Genomic DNA, 16,457 nt, shown 5'->3' with positions numbered 1-16,457 from the left:
GTGGGTGGCAGGCTTCACATTATCATCCTTCTGAATGGTTTCCATAGAGACGGGACCAACAAAATCCGGTGACGTGAGGTGAAAATAAATGGACGACAGAGCCTCGAAAGGATACAAACATTTGGCCTCTTAAAAATTCACATCAGGTCTAGAATTTATTTTATGGTGCCCACTGTTCCAAATTTTCAACTGCTGATAACATCAGTAACTACTATAGGATTGTTTGTATTGTCTTTGTGGCTATTTCTGTTTCGTATAATTTTGATCCCCGTATTAAAAGGAGAGCCTCAGGAGTGTTTGTCTTCCTGCCTCTCTGCTTCCCAATTCCAAAAGAAAGTCACAGCCAAAATAATATAGAATACTGATTATTTGGCCGGGCGCGGTGGCTCACGCCTGTAATCCTAGCACTCTGGGAGGCCGAGGCGGGCGGATTGCTCGAGGTCAGGAGTTCAAAACCAGCCTGAGCGAGACCCCGTCTCTACCATAAAAATAGAAAGAAATTAATTGGCCAACTAATATATATAATATAAAAATCAGCCGGGCATGGTGGCTCGTGCCTGTAGTCCCAGCTACTCGGGAGGCTGAGGCAGGAGGATTGCTTGAGCCCAGGAGTTTGAGGTTGCTGTGAGCTAGGCTGACACCACGGCACTCACTCTAGCCTAGGCAAGAAAGCGAGACTCTGTCTCAAAAAAAAAAAAGAATACTGATTATTTTGAGATAAATGTTAACGCCCCGTCAAATATATCAAGCCTCCTGTTTGAGCTGAACTCAATGCCCTCTTGGATATACAGACATTTTTAAATATTAAAAATATCTAGAAACAAACCAATTTGAGTTCATTAGTCAGTTGGAACATAGGCATTATAGATGACACTTTTCTATCATTGTTTTATCTAATTGAGTCAAACAAAGTCTTTTTTTTAGACAGTCTAACTTGGTCACCCTGGGTAGAGAGAGTGCAGTGGTGTCATCATAGCTAACTACAACCTCAAACAGCTCAAGTGATCCTCCTGCCTCAGCCTACCAAATACCTGGGACTACAGGTGTGCACCACTACACCTGGCTAAGTTATTCTATTTTTGATAGAGAAAGGGTCTCCTCTTGCTCAGGCTGGTCTTGAACTCCTGACCTCAAGCCATCCTCCTGCCTTGGCTTCCCAGTGTGCTAGGATTATAGGTGAGAGCCACCATGCCCAGCCAAGGCAAACAAACTCTTGTATGCATGATGGCAAGCCCTTTGATAGCATTTTTTTGTCCTGAAATGAGGGTTTATTTATTATCCCCAGTCCTGAGAATCACTGAACCGAGACCTTTATTTATTTATATGCAATTATGTACACTAAGCATCCTTTAATAGATCATTAAGAGTATTAATTCCTGTTTTATTTTAGCAGTGTAAAGAAGCTGTAGACTCTAAAAGAAGTTTATGGGTAAAAGGAGGGAGATGCTATATTTGTCATCTTTGCAAGACAACAATTTTAAAGGTCTTTACCTTTAGCTGTGGTAATTAACATTACTTAACCTTACACTTATAAAAGGGTTGAAAAAGGACAGGAATGTTGAACAAGGGAAGGAGGGGATTTAATAATCCCAAAGTGTGTGATGTAAGGAACAGCACAGTCTAAGGTATGAAGCACTGTGCTTAAGTAGTTTCAGAATTTTTCTTGCAGGCATGGGGAGCCATGAAAAGTATTTGAGGAGGAGAGTCAAATATACACATTTATACCAGAAATACTAGTTAATTTCCTATTTTTTAGCACTGTGTTAGACTAGTAAGGCAACAAAGAAAAAGGGATGGATATACATCAGAAGGAAGATTAATGAGAATTGGCCATTATTTAGGGCTAAAAACTTTTGTGATATCTTAGGAGGAATAAGAGTATTCAGGAAGCAAAATTGTTTGGGTGTCTAGTTGGGAAGGGTAAGCAATGTGAAGGAAACATGGGATATTAATTTGCATAAATAATTTTTGAGGTTTTCTTTTTTGTTTGTTTTTACTTTTTGTAGAGACAGGGTTTCCCTGTGTTGCCCAGGCTGGTCTCAAACCGCTGGCCTCAAGAAATCCTCCCACCTTGGCCCCTCCTAAGTGCTAGGATCACAGGTGTGAGCCACCATGCTTGGCCAAAAATAGTCTTCAAGTAGAAATATCTAATATTATCTGGCTAGAACTATGAAAACTTTGTTTGTCTATGAATGTGTGCTTTTAAAATTAAGACCCTAACAGAAGAAAAAAAACAAATTCTCAAGAGCCTTTGGGTCATTGAATATATTGATGGTATAGTGAGTTTTAAAGCACATATAGACATGTAAATTTCCAAAACGTATGGATTTTAAAAGCAACAGTTTTCAAATGTTCCTTTGAATTGAAAATAATTTATAGTGGCTAATTTATAGTTGCTATTCACTTGAATAACAGTTGGATAGTGTGTTACCATTTCCAAAATGCTTTATGTATATTAGTCTGATTTGAGTGTTAAGAAAAATATCTGATATTGGTGATCTTATCTCCATTGATAGCCAGGAGAAACTGGCTAGAGAGAGGTTTAGTTATTTGCCCCAGTTCAGAAGTACAGTCACATGCTACATAATGTCATTTCAGGCAGTGACATAATGCATATACAATGATGGTCCCATAAGATTATAATACTGTACTTTGTCTATGTTTATATGTGTTTAGATACTCAATACTTACCATGGTGTTACAATTTTCTATAGTATTCACTATATTACCATGCTGTGCTGTTCGTAGCCTGGGAGCAATAGGATCCTACCAAGTAGCCTAGGTGTGTAGTAGGCTGTACCATCTAGGTTTGTGTATGTTCACTCTGATGTTCCCAAGATGATGAAGTTGCCTAATGACACATTTCTTATAACCTATCCCCATGGTTAAGTGACATGACTGTAGTAAAAGGATAAGGGTTAAAACTCAGAGTTTCTGGCCAGGTGCAGTGGCTAATTCCTGTTATCCTAGCACTCTGGGAGACTGAGGCGGGAGGATTGCTTGAGTTGAGGAGTTCGAGACCAGCCTGAGCGAAAGCAAGACTCTGTCTCGACTATAAATAGAAAGAAATTAGCACAGTGGTGCATGCCTGTAGTCCCAGCTACGAGGGAGGCTGAAACAGAAGGATTGCTTAAGTCCAGGAGTCTGAGGTTGCTCTGAGCTGGGCTGACACCACACACTCTAGCCCAGCCAACAGAGTGAGACTCTGTCTCAAAAAAACCAAAAAACAACAAAAAAAAATAGTTTATTAATACTTAGTATTCTTGAAGATGCAGGGAAATCTGTGAATCACTATACTGCTTAAAGAGAGTACAGACAGATTTGCACTTTCTGGAGAGGAATATGAAAGCCTTAAAATTAATTGTCATGTGATTTGAAATTCCACTTCCAGGAATTTATCCTAAGGAAATAATAAAAAGATAATGATGTTCATTATTTCTAATATTTAGAATCAAAAGTAATATTCAACTTGGGGGAAGTTGTTAAATAAGTTATAATTTAAGTGAATACATCATAATTTACATGATTTTTGAAATAAATGATATAATAACATAGAAAAATTTATATTTTAAAAAATATTTAGTTATTAGAAATTTTCCATGGAATAATGTTAACTGAAAAAAAATCACAATACAAAACATTGCATAGAATATAATCCTACTTTTAAATATAAATGTGATTATGATGTAGAAAATAGACTGAAAAGAAATGCATCTAAATGTTAACTATAGTGACCTTAAAGTTTGTAGATTATTAGTGATTTTGTTTTCTTAATAGTTATTTGGAATTTCCAACTTGTAACTATAAACATGTATAACATTATCATTAAAAAGTTAGTAAATGTATTCATGAACCACAAAAGATGGTTAATATGTTAGCTGGTGTCTTTAATATTTGGAACTTACAATTTAAAAAAAAAGTTAGAGGCCGAGGCGGGCGGATTGCTTGAGGTCAGGAGTTCGAAACCAGCCTGAGCAAGAGCGAGACCCTGTCTCTACTAGAAATAGAAAGAAATTAATTAGCCAACTAATCTATATATAAAAAATTAGCCGGGCATGGTGGCGCATGCCTGTAGTCCCAGCTACTTGGGAGGCTGAGGCAGCAGGATCGCTTGAGCCCAGGAGTTTGAGGTTGCTGTGAGCTAGGCTGACGCCATGGCACTCACTCTAGCCTGGGCAACAAAGCGAGACTCTGTCTCAAAAAAAAAAAAAGTTAGTGTTAATCTCATCACACAGATAAAACCAGTTTACATGTTGGTTCACGTACTTGTTTTCACAAATTTACAAAAATGAGATCATAGTATTTTATATGTTACTTTTAAAGTTAATATATGGTGAGCCTCTTCCATGTCAGGAAATAATTCTTTTAAAGCACCATTTTCAAAAAGCGCATAGTATTGCATTATATGCATGTTGTCTGACTTGTTTCATCATTCCCGTTTTAGTGCGTCTCTGTTCATGGTGGCAAGCCATGTGTGAAGGTCTTGTCTGATTTGAGATCACAACTGCCAGTTTTCTATGCCTTTTGTATGACCCTGTTTTTGTTCAGATTCCTTTTCTACTGGCCTGCACTATGTATTATTGTGTGCCTCATTCCTTCCAGTTCACCACCCAGTTAGAATGTAGCAGACTAATTTACAGTTGCTAAGCCAGCCTGTTAAGGGAGTTAACTAAAGCAAAAATTCATTCTGCTGTACACACCCAGACACACACAGATACTGTCACACCAACAAGTTTCAGGAAATTATTTCAAAGTCTTGACATTATACTGCTTGGAAAGATAACCTCCCTACCCCACTTTCCCTCAAAGACAAGAAGATAACTAATTTTGAAGCATTCAAAAAAGAGCAAAGAAAGAAAGAAAATAGATGGATACAATATCCTGATCATGATTACTGTAACAGGAGAGAAAAGAAAGGGGCTTGAAGAAATGAAAAGCAAAATGAAACAAAATAAAACACCTAAAACTTTTTCCTAAATTTTTTGGCTTGGAAGTACAAAAACAATAGAGATGGGCCGGGCGCAGTGACTCACGCCTATAATCCTAGCACTCTGGGAGGCCAAAGCAGGAGAATCTGTCAATGTCAGGAGTTCAAAACCAGCCTGAGCAAGTGTGAGACTCTGTCTCTACTAAAAATAGAAAGAAATTAAAAATAGAAAGAAATTAAAAATATATGTAGAAAAAATTAGGCAGGCATGGTGGTGCATGCCTGTAGTCCCAGCTACTTGGAAGGCTGAGGCAGGAGGATCACTTGAATCCAGGAGTTTGAGGTTGCTGTGAGCTAGGCTGACGCCACTGCACTCTCGCCTGGGCAACGAAGTGAGACTCTGTCTCAAAAAAATAAAAAATAAAAAATAAAAAAACCCAATAGAGATGTAAACCAATGTCAGTCCCAGGCAGGTACGTGGCCTCAGAGCTGCCCCACTTTGGTGGTAGTTAGAGTGAGTAGATCTTTGGTGAAAACATGGCAGCTCTATCACTAGCCCTCAGTCCCCCTGTCTCTTATCTAATTTTATTTTCTTTAAAACATTTATCAGTCTGAAGTGATTTCATTTATTTATTGTCTCTTTTCCCTATTAGAGTGTCTTCTTGAGTCCAAGGACTATTGTCCATCTTGCTTACAAACCTATAATAGTTATTGGCATTTACTAGGCAGAAATATTTGTAGAATGGGTGAATGAATGAAGGAATTTAAAAAAGGATGAAGGGACTAGGTTGGTTAACTCACATATCCAAAGCCACATTCTTGGCTAATAACTGGAGGACATAAAATTATAATCCATGTCTATGCTGCCTTCTAAACATTTGTATCCTTAAATTTTGATAGTCATGGAGTTAACTTCCACTGGCTCTTGGTAACTGGATAGTGGGAGTTCTTAAATGGACTTCTGTTAAAATTCAAATCCTTAGTACATTCTCCTTGTTAGCATAAAAAAAGATCCCCCAAAAAGCGGGGAGGTGTTATTAGATTCTGGGAGGCTTTCCTATTGTAAACTGCATGATGTTTTATTTAATCTAGAGGGAATATAATTGAAAGTGAAATTTCTGTTTATAATGTCTTAGGTAGTCTCAAGTGCATTTTAAGAGCCAGCTTAAATCAAGAAAATTTATACAATAAGTTGATTAAAATCACAATGTAAGATAAAAAATAACAAAAAGGGATAGAAAAATAAGTAATCATTAGCCCCAAACAGCAATATTGTTACTATGATTTAATTCTGAGCTTCTTTACAAAAGTTCTCAAGAGAGAGGCCAACAACTTTCAGGTACTGAATTCTACAAAGGAAGCATTTTGTGAGCTTCTGAACAGCAGAGTCACAGTTTGGACGTGGCCTTTGTTTCCCCACAGGATCACCCAGTATACCCCATACCAGCCCGAAGTGTCTCAGGGGAGACTGGAGAGTCTACTCAACTATCAGACCATGGTGTGTGACATCACAGGCCTGGACATGGCCAATGCATCCCTGCTGGATGAGGCGACGGCAGCCGCAGAGGCGATGCAGCTGTGCCACAGGTGAGGGGCTCAGCCTGGGGTTCCTCCGGGGCTGAGGGACAACCTCCAGACTGCTGTGCAGCCTGGCTACACCGGCCTGGTTGCACGCAGCGCGCGCACACACAGCTTTGTGTATGGGAGACACATTGTATCAGTGTCCTTGTATCAGTTAGCTAACGAAAGATCTGAAATATTAGTGGTTTTAAAAACCTCACTATTACTGGGCGCGGTGGCTCACGCCTATAATCCTAGCACTCTGGGAGGCTGAGGCAGGCGGATTGCTCGAGGTCAGGGGTTCGAAACCAACCTGAGCGAGACCCTGTCTCTACTAAAAATAGAAATTAATTGACCAACTAAAAAAATATATACAAAAAATTAGCCAGGCATGGTGGCGCATACCTGTAGTCCCAGCTACTCAGGAGGCTGAGGCAGAAGGATGGCTTGAGCCCAGGAGTTTGAGGTTGCTGTGAGCTAGGCTGACGCCACGGCACTCACTCTAGTCTGGGCAACAAAGTGAGACTTTGTCTCAAAAAAAACACAAAAAACCCACTATTGTCTACCATTATATAAGAAAGACATTTCGTTTTCTCTATGTAATGTGAAGTCCAGAGGTAATGTTAGGTTCAAGGGCGTTATAGCAACTCTGAGATTTTATCAAGAACCCATGCTTCCTCCTCTCTGCCACCTTCGTGAGGCTTTAGTTCTCATGGTCGGAAGACCACGGTAGGAGCTCTAGCCGTGGCATCTGCATCCAGGAAGAAAAACCGAAGGATAAGGAAGACTTCTAGCTAAGAGAGCTGTCTTTAAAGTGTTTTTTAGAAGCCTCCATTTAACAACTTTCACTTATACTCCATTGGCCACCCCTTCCTGTAGGCAGCCTGGCGAAATAATTTTTTTAGGTGAACATAGTGCTGCCCCTTACATGTTGGTTCTGTTAGTCGGGGTGAAGGGAAGAATGGATGTTGAGTAGGGACCGGCCATCTATAATGTAGTGTATATATAATATCATATTCTTATGAAGGATATTGTTCTTAGGTTGTATTTAATATTTTATAACGTGTTTTCTTTTCCTATTTTACAAGATACTGCGAACACTCCATATTTCTTTAATCAGCTTTGGAGAATATGACTTATTGTCTCCATGGCAATACTCACTTGTGAGGAAGTACCATAATTTATTTCACCTCACTCACCTTTGTTGTTACACATTTAGTTTGGTCTCACCTTTTACTGTTGTTAATAGTTCATATGCGTCACTATTATAAATCTTTGTCAAAACATGTGAGTAATTCCTGAGGATCCATTTCTAGAAGTAGAGTGCCTGCGTCATGGTGCACGGTGAATAATTGTTTTCTTCCCCTCCTCCCCTTCCTTTGTTCTTTGCCTTGGGAGTACTTTGGAATGTAACTTCTGGTAGAATTCTCATGTATGTGGTCATCTTATTGGGAAATCTGGGCACATGCATGATGTGTCTGAGGTTTTGTGCCCAAGGCCCCAAGTGCCCGTGTAAACCTGTTCCCTGGCTTTCACAGACTTTCATTGCAAGGGGGGTGAGCCCCAAGCTTGCTCGGCACGTATGTGGGCCCCTGGGGTGCATTCCAGCCAGAGGCCTTTGTTTCCTGAACAGCCTTGGAGGGTGGGGTCAGGTTCTTTCTACTGTCAGGGACAGACAGCAACAAAAGAATATTATCCACCCACCTCTCTGGTTATTCTCAGCTTTCCACTAATTTTTATCTGTTCTCTTTCTTGTTCCCAACTTCTCTTTGCTCTCCCATCTTTTTCTATGGAAAAGCCTTCCTCTCACACTTGCAGATGCTGAGGGCTTCCTCGTTGGTCTGTTCAGGGTTTGTCCTGACCTGCTTGGTGTTCGTGGGCTAATCACACTTCGCAGATGCTTCACTTGCTTCCTTCTCACTCCCATTCCTGCAGGCTTGCTTTTCCATTTACCCTTGAAAAGCAGCCTTGGGAACTTAGGTTTGTGCTTTTTAAATGTTTAGCTAAAAGTGACCTTCCCATTCAGGTCATTTAGGCTTAGATAGCCCTTTTCTCCAAATTTATTTACATTCCAACTGTGAATGGCAGTGTGCATTGGAAAACTAATCACTTTTGTATTTCCCCCACTTCTTTTCCATTAAATTTATGTTTATTATATGTTTATAATAAACATATAATAAACTTATGTTTAGTATAAACGTAATACCTGTACATAGTGAAAAAGAAGTCAAATGTTGAGCAGCGTATAATGAAAAGCAAAACCTTCTTTTTCCCCCAGTCCTGGCTCCCTGAGGGAGCCACTGTTGACTGTTCATTGTGTAACTTTTGGGGAAATTAAATGTATCCCACAGTGTACATGTACCCCACCTTCACCTTCTCCTTTTATCCAGATGTGCTCATGATACATGAACTGTGAATTGTCCCCACCTGTTTTATTTCCTGAAACCACAGACTGCTAAACAGCTCCTAGGAGAACTCTGGGCCTCTCCTTCAAGAGCCCTGTGGCCCTGCACACGTCACAGCCTGAGTCCTTTCCCTCTTGAATTGTGTTTAGATTATCTCTCAATGCTCCTTTAGCAATAAAATTCTAAGGTTTTTATTTAGCATAGTTGATTTTTACATTTTTGCTTGTATCTAATCATTGCCTTTTGCTTTTCTTTTTTTCCTCTTGGTATTTTTTTTACACGTTCAATGATTTTACGACTGAATTTACTAAATGGGATGAGAACAAGAATCAGATCTAAGTAGAATTCCAATCAGTAAATGTCATTGGTTATTGATGACTGTTTTTGTACTCTGCTTAGACTTATCCTAAGTAACGCGATTGCTTTGCCTTTTTAAAAGTTAGTCTGATTTTCATCCGGGCACAGTGGCTCATGCCAGTAATCCTACCACTTTGGGATGGTTCAGGCAGAAACAGTGTTTGAGGCCAGGAGTTTGAGACCAGGCAGGACAACATAGCATGACCCCATCTATAAATTTTTTTTTTTTTTAAAAAGCAGTCTGATTTCTTTAATGTTCATGTTTGAATGTGCTTTTTCTTTTCAACAGGCACAACAAGAGGAGGAAATTTTTTGTTGACCCCCGTTGCCACCCACAGACAATAGCTGTTGTCCAGACTCGAGCCAAGTAATTTAATTTTATTTGTGTTTTGAACTCATGCTCCTGATAGCTGCTGTTTCTCTTTTTTTTCTCACTTCCAAACTGAGTAGAGGTGAACGTGGTTCAAAGGCGGGTTGTTGAGTTTTGCTTTCCCTTCCACTTTCTTCCAGACATCTCTCTGGTAAGAAAACTATGTCAGAATTGAGGAGAAAATACACAGTTGCCTTTGCTTTAAGTAATTTACCAACTTTTTTGTTTTCTTTTATAAAAAGAAATTAAAACATAAAAGTCATTTCAATGGTGTTTTGGAAAGTTTGAAAAACAGAGGGAATAAATGAAACTCACATACAACTTAAGTTATGATCTTGTGTGTGTTCCTTACAAACATATTTCACAGGGGATGCACAATGCTAGGTGTAGTAGTATGGTGTAGTTTAAAATGTATTATATTTGTTTGGGGCCTTAATTGGGTAAAACAAACCTGGCACAACCACCACTGGTAGCTACTTGCTTTCTCCTTTACAAAAGTTGGGCATTCTTCCCTCCATCAATACCACCATCCCTTCAAAAGGGGTTTTCTGACGTGTGAATGGCATTATATACTTCTAAGAATATAAGGAATTCTTCCTCCTCGTCTTACTGATGCCTTTCCAGTTGCTTAAGAATAATCAAGGTGACAGTGGTGACGGCTCTGTTGTTACGGGTATCAGTTCCGTAGCCCCAGGAAGGGCTGACCCGTTCCTCTCTCGGGCAGATAGTGACAGGACGGGGGAAGGGGAGGAGGGTGGTAGGGGCAGGAGAGAGGAACAGAAGCTGAGCTGTTGAAGGCACTTGAGTTGCCGTGAAGCTCTGTGACCACCGACTCGGGTTGCTGTAGACAATGAAGGCTGTCTTGCCGAAAGGAAAGTTTAGTTAATTAATTTTCCCTTGTGAATGGGAAGCACGATCACGATTGTTCTTTGTCCTCTGTGTCTCCAGATACGCTGGAGTCCTCATTGAGCTGAAGTTACCCCATGAAATGGATTTCAGCGGAAAAGATGTCAGTGGAGTCTTGTTCCAGTACCCAGACACTGAGGGGAAGGTGGAAGACTTCACGGAACTCGTGGAGAGAGCCCACGAGACTGCGGTACGCAAGCTCCGCCTGTCCGTCTAACATTTGTGTGTCCTTTGCTGTGCCGTGATTTCCTTACGGTTATCCCGTGGAATGGAAAAACTCTCCTTCCTCCATTCTTCACGTTTGTTTTGCTCACCGATTCCTGGCACACGGCAGGCATTCAGTAAATATTTGTTGAACGAATGAGTGAGCAAATGGAGTTTGCAGGATGTGAGTCCGCTCTGCCAGCCTGGCTCTGGTTGAGATAATTTACCACCTTCCCCCTCCCCCATCCCCCCCCCTGCCACCCCTGTCAGGGAAAGGTAGCAACCTTGACCCTTTTTTCTCTTTTCCTTTCTAGAGCCTGGCCTGCTGTGCTACCGACCTTTTGGCTCTGTGCATCCTGAGGCCACCTGGAGAATTTGGGGTAGACATTGCCCTGGGCAGCTCCCAGAGATTTGGAGTGCCCCTGGGCTATGGGGGGCCACACGCAGCCTTTTTTGCTGTCAGAGAAAACTTGGTGAGGATGATGCCTGGAAGAATGGTGGGCGTAACACGGTAAAGCCACCCATGTTTCTCCCCTTTTATCGAGGTGATGTTTCCCTCTGTCCTTCCCCTGATCACATCATTGATTTCTCTCTGAATGGAACTGGGTCGTGTTAGGTCAAGTAAGCAAATGTGCAATGCAGATTCAGAAGAGAGAATTCGTATGTGGTATGAGCATATATGTACATATTTGAGAAAGCATATGTATAATTTACAGTGTATTAGAATTGAAGTCATGTAAGTGAATTTGTTTAGGTTGATAGAATCCCCTAAAAACTGAATATTTTTGGTGTGTTTTGCATTTAAACAGTTTCACAAAAGTACTTTCATGCCACATGGATTCTGTAAAGACAAGTGCAATGAGCGATCACAGAGCACACACTCAGTGTGGTCCACATTATTTCCCAGAGGCTCCTGCCACTTGGCCATTGGAGTGAGCTCCAAATGTGCTGTCTTTAATGCTTATTGGTGAAGCTTCTCAGATTAAGAACATAGATAGGCCAGGCGCGGTGGCTCACGCCTGTAATCCTAGCACTCTGGGAGGCCCAAGTGGGAAGATCATGTGAGGTCGGGAGTTGAAGACTAGCCTGAGCAAGAGTGAGACCCTGCCTCTTGTAAAAATAGAAAAAATTGGCTGGTCACCTATAAACAGGGAAAAAAAAAATTAGCTGGGCATGGTGGCTCACACCTATAGCACTAGGTACGTAGGAGTTGGGGAGGATGAGGCAGGAGAATCACTTGAGCCCAGGAGTTTGAGGTTGTTGTGAGCTTGGCTGATGCCATGGCACTCTAGCCCAGGCAACAGACTCTGTCTCAAAAAAAAAGAAAGAAAGAAATCACTAGTCCTATATAGAAGAGGAAATTGACATCCAAGTAGATTTGCTGGATTCACTTGAAGCCGGGAAGGAATAAAGCAGATCTATTTATTGCAACTCCTGGTGCCACCCATGCTAACTGTATGCTTTATTACTGGTCCAGAGATGTCACTGGGAAAGAAGTGTATCGTCTTGCTCTTCAAACCAGGGAGCAGCACATCCGGAGAGATAGGGCTACCAGCAACATCTGCACAGCTCAGGTAAATCACGTCTGACCTGACCATTAATGCCTTAATCGACAGAAATGAGCTGCTCGTTCATTCACTGATTTGCTCATGCATTCACCTCCAGCTGAGCAGTGTGTGCGCCAGAAATGGCAAGATCTTATCAGTAGAAAAGGCTCGTGGTCTTTTCAGAACCAAAATACGAAACGATGTATCTTACTGGTGTTCTGTTAATGCACACCCTTTGCCTGTGCATTTGCATCACCATATGTGTTTTAATATATATTTTAAAAAGCATTATTAGTTTCTCTTTTACCTAAAATCACATTGTTAAATCCTGACCAGATTCAGCTTAAAGAAAGGACTGCTCTTTACTCTGTATTTACATGTATTTTAAGTGTGCTATAAAAGCTGGCATCAGAGTCTCTAGTGTTCTTGGCCTTGGGGCAGGTCCAGTCCGGGTGGGGATAGGGGCATCTGCTTTTTGGGCTGCAATGAAGGCTCTCCAGGACCAGGATGAGGAAGGCAAATTGAGGGCAGTTGAGGTAACAGCGTGAGGGACCAGCTTGTGGTGGTCACGGCAGTCTCCCTGAGAAGAACTTCTCCTTGAAGTTGCTCTGGGGCTTAAATCAGAGGGTCCCTTTTTTCCTTTTTTAAAAAAAATTTTCAAAAGACTTAGGGGTACAAGTTCCATCACATATTTGTATTGCATGGTGGTGAAGTGTGGGCTGTCAGTGTACCCATCACCTGAATAGTGGCCATTGTACACCACAGGTAATTTGTCATCCCTTCCCCCCAGCTCAGAGGGTTCTTGAGACCAGCCAACCCCTAGGGTCAGGTAGAGGCCCACTCCTGCGTGTAGGGTCCACTCTAAATGCATCTCTTCTGGTAAGGGTCAGAGAGAGGGAGAGATGTCATAGAAACTTCAATGGAGGTTTAATGCCCTTGTCTCATAGGGCATTGGCTGCTCGAACCACTGCTGGGTTTTAGAAAGTCTCTACGAAGGCACTGGGCAATAAGGTCTTGTTATAGTTGGTCCTACAGCCACTGGTCTTTGGAGCCGTTTCTCAGTTGTTCTTTTTGCCTCAGGAAGGTGCTGTCTCTTTTCAGGTTAGAGCCCTTCCAGTACCATGGGAAACAGCCAGTTATCACAGGTTTTTCCTCTGTTGAAGAACAAGTCAATCTTTATACGATGCCTTTACTTTCTGCAGCTTTCCATCCATGAGTTGAATTCTCTGCTTACATGTTTTTCCTTCCTCTGCTGCTGACTTCTCTTGTCCCCTTGTTCCTTCTGTCCATGTTCTTCCAGAAGTGTCTGTCTGATCATAATGCCTTTTAGGGCCTTGGTTTTCTGCCTCAAGTTTCATTTTCCAGGTGATCTTGAGCTGCAATGAACAAAACTTATGTTCCTGCTTTTTAATTTCTTCTAGTTCACGTATAGCTGATATTTCATCATTTAACTTGGGGTATAAAAGGTCTGTGTCGGCCGGGCGCGGTGGCTCACGCCTGTCATCCTAGCACTCTGGGAGGCCGAGGCGGGAGGATCACTCATGGTCGGGAGTTTGAAAAGGTCTGTGTCTTTTTCAGCAATTACTAAAATGACTTTTAACCTGGAGATGGCCATCCTCTGTCTTGTCTGATTTTCTTCTTCTCATTTTGTTGATCCTCTCCATGTGTTCTTTTTCATAATTGGTTGCCGTTACTCCTAAGTCCAGTATCGTTCTTTGTAACACTAAATTATCCCTTTTTGTTAGGAGGTGGCTGATGCCTTTTGAGTTGTTCCTTTGAGCTCTGTACTTTGACCCACTCCAGCCTCCTGCTTCCTGTAGCAACTGTTCCATATCCTTTTCTTTTTCTTTTGAGACAGGTCTTTGCTCGGTAACCTGGGGTGGAGTGCATCATAGCTCTCGCACCCTCACTGTGTGCCATCATGACAAAGTTAGAAGGAATCAAGAGCAGCCCAAGAATGGCAACCTGTTTTTCGTGTTTTGTTTTGTTTTGAATTCTTCTGAGACAGCATCTCCCCTCTTGTTGTCCAACTGGAGTGTACTGGCATGATCACAGCTCACTGCAACCTCTAACTCCTAGGCTCAAGTGATCTTCTTTTTTTTTTTCTTTTGAGACAGTCTCGCTTTGTTGCCCAGGCTAGAGTGAGTGCCATGGCGTCAGCCTAACTCACAGCAACCTCAAACTCCTGGGCTCAAGCAATCCTGCTGCCTCAGCCTCCCAAGTAGCTGGGACTACAGGCATGCGCCACCATGCCCGGCTAATTTTTTCTCTACATATTAGTTGGCCAATTAATTTCTTTCTATTTATAGTAGAGACGGGGTCTCGCTATTGCTCAGGCTGGTTTTGAACTCTTGACCTCGAGCAATCTGCCCGCCTCGGCCTCCCAGAGTGCTAGGATTACAGGCATGAGCCACCGCACCTGGCCTCAAGTGATCTTCTTGCCTTAGCTTCCCAAGTAGCCTGGCTAATTTTTAAAAATTTTTGTAGATATGGGGTCTTGCTATTTTGTGGAGGCTGGTCTTGAACTCCTAACCTCAAGCAATCCTCCCACCTCAGCCTCCCAAGTAGCTGGGACTACAGTCATGTGCCATCACACCTAGCTAATTTTTAAATATTTTGTAGAGACAGTGTCTCACTGTGTTGCCCAGGCTGGTCTTGAGCTCCTGGCCTCAAACAAACCCCCTGCTCCAGCCTCCCAAAGTGTTAGGATTATAGGCCTGAGCCACTGCCCCTGGCCACAAATGGGCCTTGCTGACCTAGTCCATTGGAGACCTGCTGACCTAGTCCATTGGAGACCACACTGCTGGACTAATGAGATGGGAGGGGCTGTGGGAGAATAGAGTGGGCTGCGCAGGTGGTGAGTCTGAGACTTTTTGGTTCCTGACCCTTAACCACCCTCTGTCTCTCCTCCACCCCCCAGAAGCCATCACTGTCAGTCCTTCCTTGCTCCCCATGCGGGACCCCCTCTTGGAAGTGTCCTGGAGTTGGGTCCCTTATCTCAGAGAGATTCTGATGCTATGCTTTTCATTCTCTGTATCACTAGAGCACACACTTCCCTGTAAATATTTTTCTAAAACCTTAATCCAATGGTCAAGAGAGGTACCTTTACCAGAGAAAGTGATCTTGCTGTCATAGGCAATAAGCCAGAAGGTTCTGGTTTTCTCTTTCTAGTATCTCCTGCCAACTTTTTTTCTTTCTTTTTTTTTTTTTTTGTTTCCTTGCATCCTTCATTTTCATCTTTGACAGTTCTTTGCCACCAAATTCTCCATTCATCTCTTGGTTGGGAGAAATTCAGGCTCTAGTGTTTTATTTAGGGCTTCAGCAAAATCGTGTTCCCTGAGAGCTTGTGTGTTTGCTTGTTGCTTGAGTATAAAATCCTCAGATCTTGCTTCTTCCCCACTGCTCCACCCTGAGGTCTTTATTGCTCCAGTGCCTCCCAACATTAAATATTGCTTCTCAACGTGTGATGGCAGCCAGATCTTCCCCTTGTGGGTGACATGATTATGTGGCGTGGATGAAAACCTTTATAACAGTCAAATTTGAAGGTACAGTATAGTAACTCTACGGTGCCTTGGATGCTCTGTTTCCCGTCAGGTGGTCAGCCAGCTTATAGCTGGTCCCCAACTATCCTAGAGAATGCAGGAAATGTGATCATTTTTATCTGTCCCTGTTTTCAATTTGAGCATCCCAAGTCAAGTAATTCCTCCCTCTTGCTAATTGTCTTCTATGATATTGTTGATTTTGATCCTTCCTTTCTTTGTTTCTTTTATTTTGTTTGACATTGCACATTCATGTATGAACTTGATTATTTAAATGTTCTTGTACTTTTAGGCTCTCTTGGCGAATATGGCTGCCATGTTTGCAATCTACCACGGTTCCCGTGGGCTGGAGCACATTGCTAGGAGGGTGCATAATGCTACTCTGATTTTGTCGGAAGGTGAGTTGGTTATCTGTTTTAAAGCTTTCTGGGCATAACAAGACTGATTAATTTGAGTGAATAAAATGGAAGACTTGCTGCATATCCACTGCTGTATGCAAAATTAAAAGTCAAAGGAGAGACTGGGCATGGTAGCTCATGCTTGTAATCCTAGCACTTTGGGAGGCCAAGGCGGGAGGATCGTTTGAGCTCAGGAATTTGAGACCAGCCTGAGCTGGTCTCAAATTGAGCAAGAGCAAGACCC

General features: G+C 41.9%; 1 protein-coding gene across 1 annotated transcript in view; it reads left to right on the top strand.

The window, feature by feature from the left end:
• Positions 1 to 16,457, top strand: part of GLDC (glycine decarboxylase) — an 86,314-nt gene that overhangs the window by 23,996 nt on the left and 45,861 nt on the right. Inside the window, exons 4-9 of the mRNA XM_012738363.2 lie at positions 6,350 to 6,514; positions 9,539 to 9,616; positions 10,568 to 10,715; positions 11,044 to 11,240; positions 12,207 to 12,303; positions 16,108 to 16,213. Coding sequence (XP_012593817.1) covers positions 6,350 to 6,514; positions 9,539 to 9,616; positions 10,568 to 10,715; positions 11,044 to 11,240; positions 12,207 to 12,303; positions 16,108 to 16,213 — 791 coding nt within the window. The remainder of the gene's footprint in view (positions 1 to 6,349; positions 6,515 to 9,538; positions 9,617 to 10,567; positions 10,716 to 11,043; positions 11,241 to 12,206; positions 12,304 to 16,107; positions 16,214 to 16,457) is intronic.

Source organism: Microcebus murinus, chromosome 12, assembly GCF_040939455.1.
Source record: "Microcebus murinus isolate Inina chromosome 12, M.murinus_Inina_mat1.0, whole genome shotgun sequence".
Classification (NCBI taxonomy): Eukaryota; Metazoa; Chordata; class Mammalia; order Primates; family Cheirogaleidae; genus Microcebus; species Microcebus murinus.
The sequence above is the reverse complement of the archived record's forward strand: the minus strand, read 5'-3'. Positions and strand labels throughout refer to the sequence as shown.